The sequence below is a fragment of the Carlito syrichta genome, unplaced genomic scaffold (genome assembly GCF_000164805.1).
Source record: "Carlito syrichta isolate Samal-C Ts95f unplaced genomic scaffold, Tarsius_syrichta-2.0.1 Scaffold254466, whole genome shotgun sequence".
Classification (NCBI taxonomy): Eukaryota; Metazoa; Chordata; class Mammalia; order Primates; family Tarsiidae; genus Carlito; species Carlito syrichta.
The window spans coordinates 61,628-67,627 of record NW_007198562.1 but is presented as its reverse complement, the minus strand read 5'-3'; the positions used below and the strand labels follow the sequence as shown (position 1 = coordinate 67,627).

General features: G+C 41.9%; 1 protein-coding gene across 1 annotated transcript in view; it reads right to left on the bottom strand.

The window, feature by feature from the left end:
- Positions 1 to 6,000, bottom strand: part of PLA2G7 (phospholipase A2 group VII) — a 40,495-nt gene that overhangs the window by 8,719 nt on the left and 25,776 nt on the right. Inside the window, exons 3-5 of the mRNA XM_008052046.1 lie at positions 3,216 to 3,337; positions 2,626 to 2,770; positions 421 to 514 (exon numbers count right to left, since the gene is read on the bottom strand). Coding sequence (XP_008050237.1) covers positions 421 to 514; positions 2,626 to 2,770; positions 3,216 to 3,337 — 361 coding nt within the window. The remainder of the gene's footprint in view (positions 1 to 420; positions 515 to 2,625; positions 2,771 to 3,215; positions 3,338 to 6,000) is intronic.

The window sequence follows — 6,000 nt, the reverse complement described above, 5'->3', positions numbered from 1 at the left end:
GCTCAGGCAATCCACTCACCTCAGCTTCCCAAAGCGTGGGATTACAGGCTGAGCCACCAAGCCCAGCTCAAACTTTTACTATTAAACAATAACGACAACAACAACAACAACAAAAAACACCTTTGGGAGGCTGAGGTGAGTGGATTGCCTGAGCCTGCGGGTTCGAGACCCGCCTGGGCAGGCGAGACCTCATCTCTACAATAAATCAAAAAATCAGCTGGGCATGGTAGCGCATGCCTATAATTCCGGCTACTTGGAAGGCTGAGGCGGAAGGATCGCCGGAGCCCAGCAGGTCGAGGCTGCGGTGGCCGGGAGCGGCCACTGCACTCGAGTCTGGGCGACAGAGTGAGACTCCAACTCAAAAAAAAAAAAAGTCATTGATTCCTAAAGGTTAAAATTGTTCAGCCTCTCAAACATTACCTGAATGCTCCAAGACCATGAGAAAAAACAACAAGTGGATATTTTTCACCAGTTCTCAGAGGGGAATTCCAGGTTGCAGGAGTTGTCATCGAACCTAGACACAATGGGAGATCACAGTTAATGTTTTCTCTGACCTTATGCTGCAAGTTAATTTAACTTACATCTCACTAACAGAAAATCCTGACCCATGGGATTTGTAGCCGTGTTTTTATGGATTCACAATGAATGTATTAAAAAGTCTGCTATTAGAGACCCACCAACCAAAGACCTGTGTGTTCATTTCTCAGAGCATGGGATTATTAGTTATCAGTTCTCACAGCTGGCTCTGAATGTAAGGTGAGAGATTTTCTTACTAACAAGTGGATTTCCAAAGACTGCTACTTATTACTAGTCTCAGGATTGGGAAAAACTTCTAATGAAGTGATCTGAGACCAAACTACTGAGTAAATCCCAGAAACATTTTACTGAGAGTCAAAATCTAAAAATCAGAGACTCTTCTCATGATTTGATCATGAGGCAGTGAGAGGTAGAGAAACCATTGACTTCATACTGAGACGTAGCTTTGGATGCGGCTCTCCCACTTATTAGATGTTGACCTCAGGCAAGTTCTTCAAACTATTTTAATGTCAGATTCCCCTTCTGCAAAATTGAGGAAATGTTAACTGTTTCATAGAGTCTTGTGAGAATTTTATTTAAGTCAATATGTAAAGCACCTATCCATCACATAGTAAGGGACTCACAAAGAGAAAATATTGTCTTCTCTTCCTTCACTTCTTTTGTTATTGTCATTATTAGCAATTATTTGTGTTTTACTTTCTCATCTATAAAATGGAGATGTGGTCATGAAGACTGAATGTGATTATTGCTATGGAAGTGATTTATGAGTTATTCTGCATGCTCAATATGTGTAGTTATGGTATTTTAATCATTTCTATTATAAAGTGGTTTTTAAGAAAACTCTAATAAGAAGCTTAAATGAATCCCCAAAGTCGTAGGTAGTTTTGAGGGAGGCATTTGAAGATATAGTTAATGCCAGCCCAATAGTAGTGTCTGGTAAAACAGATGAGGAAGGAAAATCTATATTAAACAGGAATTAAGTGATGAATGCACTGCAGATTGTCTTAGTCAGAGAGACTGGTCCCTTGGGGTAGGTACTGGGAACACAAATAGAGTCTCTTCATTTATGGCAAATAAGATTTTAACATTGACTCCTTTGTTTTGCATCTGGCGAGTATGGGTTTCTACTTTCTCTTTTGGTTTTACTTTAAGTACAAAGCACTCAGGGAAGTGGTCACAGCAGAGAAACTGCTATTGTCACCATATTATTGCTCTCCCCACATTATATAAGAAGGACAACTAAAGAGCAGTCTTAGCCAGGCACAGTGGTTCATGACTGTAGTCTCAGAACTTTGGGAGGCCAAGGTGGGAGGATCATTTGGGCCCAGGAATTTGAGACCAGCCTAGGTCTCTACAAAAAAATTCAAAAATTAGTTAAGCTTGGTGGCACGTGCCTGTAGTCCCAGCTACTTGGAAGGCTGAGGTAAGAGGATCGCCTGAGCCTAGAAGGTCAAGGCTATAGTGAGCCATGATCATGCCACTGCACTCCAGCCTGGCTGACTCAAAAACAAACACACAAACAAACAAACAAATAAAGAGCAGCAATGGAAAGATGTCAAAGATGTCAGGCTGATATTCTCAGCCAAATCCATCAAATTCAAAATGGACAGAATGAGAACCCTGACTCTCTCAGAGTTGCCTAGGCATTTAAGAAATACTTTCCTCAACTGCCAGCACCCCCTACCCCGCCCCCCCGCCCCGACAGTTTTCCACTACTGCCGATTGCTTTCTTATAGCATTATAATTGTTCAAGATCACCTTATGAGTGAGAATATATGGAACTCAGGTTCTTTGTTTTTGTAATAGATCACTGAGTATGATAGATGAGAGAAACTGCTAGGGGAGGGAGAGGCATACCTCATCAACAAGGGTACTTACATGATCAATGTTTGTATACCTAACCCTGAATTGTACCCCACATCTTTATAATAAATAAACTAATTTTTTAAAAAATAAATACTTTTCTTGTCATCACAGGAGTTTAGACTGAAGAAAATCTACCTTGGTCTTAAAAGCTGAAAAGCTGCGTTGTTTTCAAAGTTTTCTTATATTCTAGAGCCTACAAAATAGGATTAACAGAAATCTTACCAAATAACATGCTCAAAATTTTGCCCATAAGCCAGTGTGTTCCAAGAAATTTACTAAGACCCAAAAAATATTCTTTGTTTGGGATCCAGACAGTGTCAAGGTAATCATCATCTTGGGATGGATAATACAAACGCAAGAAGGTGCCCTGTGGAGGAAGGAAATTAATGCTCTTTTAGTTGAGTTATTCCTTAAATATATTCCAGCCACTAGTTTACACATTTAATTAGTGGGGATCCACTAATTGTTCAGAAAGAGGTCTAGAGTACTTTTAAAGTTGCTGTGGTGATTGAATACAGTTATGAAAGAGAATACAAACAGAAAAACAAACGTTTTCTCATTAAAAAGAATATATGAACAGCCTGGTTTCAGCCATTAAGTAAGTGGAAAATAGAGTTTATAGATGAATTAATCAGATAACAGCAAAGAATTGGGGGAATGACTAAACCAGCACAAACCTTCATAGGAAGCAATACAAATAGCAAAATGAGTAATTCTCAGGTGAGGGCAAGGTTATGTTTCAACACTTTTTCATGCCATAGCAACAGTCAATTTTAGAATATAAGGATGAGTTGCGCTAATCAAAGCATTACCTTATTAGTGTGATCAAACATCAAGTCTGTACAACCAACAGAATAAGACCCATTTCCTTTGGGGATTTTAGTTTGACCGAAGGTTGCAGCAGCCATCAGTGCTTGTATTTTATTGACCCATGCTGAAAAACAAGTAAATATTCTCTCATTTGTCATTCATTACACCCCAGACTTTATTATGCAAAGAAACTCTAAGGGAATCAAGTTATGGCCCATATTTTCTGGCCTCCTTTCTTTCTTAACCTAACTAGTAAAATGCACAAGTAAAATTATTGAGCACTCGCTGTGTGCAGAGCACTGGGGGTGGGGGTAATGGGAGAAGGAGGGTTTGGAGGGTAAAAAGATGAAGGTAGACATAGTCCTTCTCCAAGAGGCCTAAGACTATTACCTCCAAATGCCTACAGCCTCACCCTCACCTTCTTTTATCTAGAGTATAGCAAAGATGGCTTCCTAAATCTGTTTTTCCTAAACATGAACTGTTACTCACATTTCAGATTTGTGCTTATAGTTTCTCACTGGGCATCTTTACCTGAGGCCATAAAAGCATTAAAACCAATGGTCCAAAATACAACTAAATGATCGTCTCCCAACTCCCTTTTCTCACCCGCTAACTCACACAGCCTGCAACTCAAGAATTCCCCACATCTCAAGCTAGAGACCTAGGAATCATCTACTCTCCTATCTCTTTCTCCCACAACCCCCAGCAATCAACCAAGTCTTAATTTTTAACAGTTTTAGTTTAGAATATCTCTTCAATATCTCTCTGACCCTCTGCTCAATAGTCTCATTTATACATTCTTGACCAGGCTGTTGCCATCTCTCCTAACAGTCCTATCTTCTTTGGGTCATGGCCTCTTCAACACACCTTTTACACAGCTCCTGGAATGACTTAAAATACAAATCTCACTAGGCAATTCTTAAAATCCTTTGATGACTTCCTATCACCAAGTATTTTTTCTTGCAGGAGGAATGTATGGGCACCTTTCTGGAAGGCAGTTTGTAGGAGGGATTTAATTAATTAATTATTTTTTAAAAATTAGATTTTGGGGGTACATGTGTATTTGTTACATGGACATATTGTGTAGTGGTGGAGACTGGGTCTCCAGATAGTGAATATTGTGCCCCGAAGGTAGTTGTAGGAGGAATTTAAGTCTACACATGCCTTTCTAAATAAATACACTGCTAAGTGAGGCACATATGTGGCCCATCCTTATAATGTCCTGGGGCTAAAACAGTTGAGGTTCATGGGTGCTCAAGTTAAATCCCATGTTCCTGGGCATTGTAAGAAAGATCCAAAGCCAGGCTGGGTGGCTCAGCCTGTAATCCCACGCCTTTGGGAGGCTGAGGTGAGTGGATTGCTTGAGCCCGTGGGTTCGAGACCCGCCTGGGCAGTGAGACCTCATCTCTACAATAAATCAAAAAATCAGCCGGGCGTGATAGCACATGCCTGTAATTCCGGCTACTCGGAAGGCTGAGGGAGAAGGATCACCGGAGCCCAGCAGGTCAAGGCTGCGGTGGCCGGGAGCGGCCACTGCACTCCAGTCTGGGCAACAGAGTGAGACTCCAACTCAAAAAAAAAAAAGAAAGAAAGAAAGAAAGATCCTCTGCAATTGGAGGCCCACTACCTCATTCTCCTGAATCTTCCCCTTAAGTTATTTCCCTTCCTTGTATTACGGCACTCATGAGCTGTACACTGGGCTATTTGTTGCCTCTGCACCTTCGTAAATGCTACTGCTTAAAATCCCCTTGACAGATGTCATGTCTTCTCTGGAGACTTCCTTGATTTCCCAGACAGAAATAATCATTTCATCTTCAGTATCACATAGATTATATATAGTCCTTCTTCCTATCACATTATATGAAATGTATGTGTTTGTATGTTACACCAGTTTATTTCTCAAGAGCCGTACCCATGTCTTTGCACCCTCTGAGCTAACACAGCATCTGACATATAGTCAGTGCTCCATAAATATTTGTGAAAATGAGCTGAGCTAACCCAAACTGCCACAGCCCTCTTCTGTTCTTCAAGCCCTTGATCATACACAGTCTTTTACCCATCCACTCCTGAAACTCCTTTTTTCTCTCTGGTGCCAAAACCTTTCCACACACCTGCAGCTTCATCTGTTTTTTTCCTTTCTTTTTTTTTTTGAGTTGGAGTCTCACTCAGTCGCCCAGACTGGAGTGCAGTGGCCGTTCCCGGCCACCACAGCCTCGACCTGCTGGGCTCCAGCGATCCTTCTGCCTCAGCCTTCCAAGTAGCTGGAACTACAGGCACATGCTACCACGCCCGGCTAACGTTTGATTTATTGTAGAGATGAGGTCTCGCCAAGTTGCCTAGGTGGGTCTCGAACCCACAGGCTCAGGCAATCCACTCACCTCAGCCTCCCAAGGCGCAGGATTATAGGCTGAGCCACCGAGCCTGGCTTGTTTCCTTCCTTTCTAAACCCCAATTGAATCCACATTTAGCTTCAAGATTTGAGTCCAAATATCAGTATATCCAGCTTCTCGCCTTTCTCAGCACATTGTCTTGCCCACCCCTTCCTTCTGTTGGACTGTGGGAGTTGATCACTTCCACTGGACAGACTCTCTGTGTTTTCCATCACACTCTGCCTCTGCCAGCCAGGCATCAAGAGCTATGTTGGTACACCTGCATCAATATTGTGGGCATTGTCCAGAGAGGTTTTGAGTCATGGGAAGAAACCAACTTGCATCCTCCACACTGGTGACTCATGAGTGAGACAGCTGCACAGTGATGAAGCTTTTTAATCCTTAATACCTCTGCGAC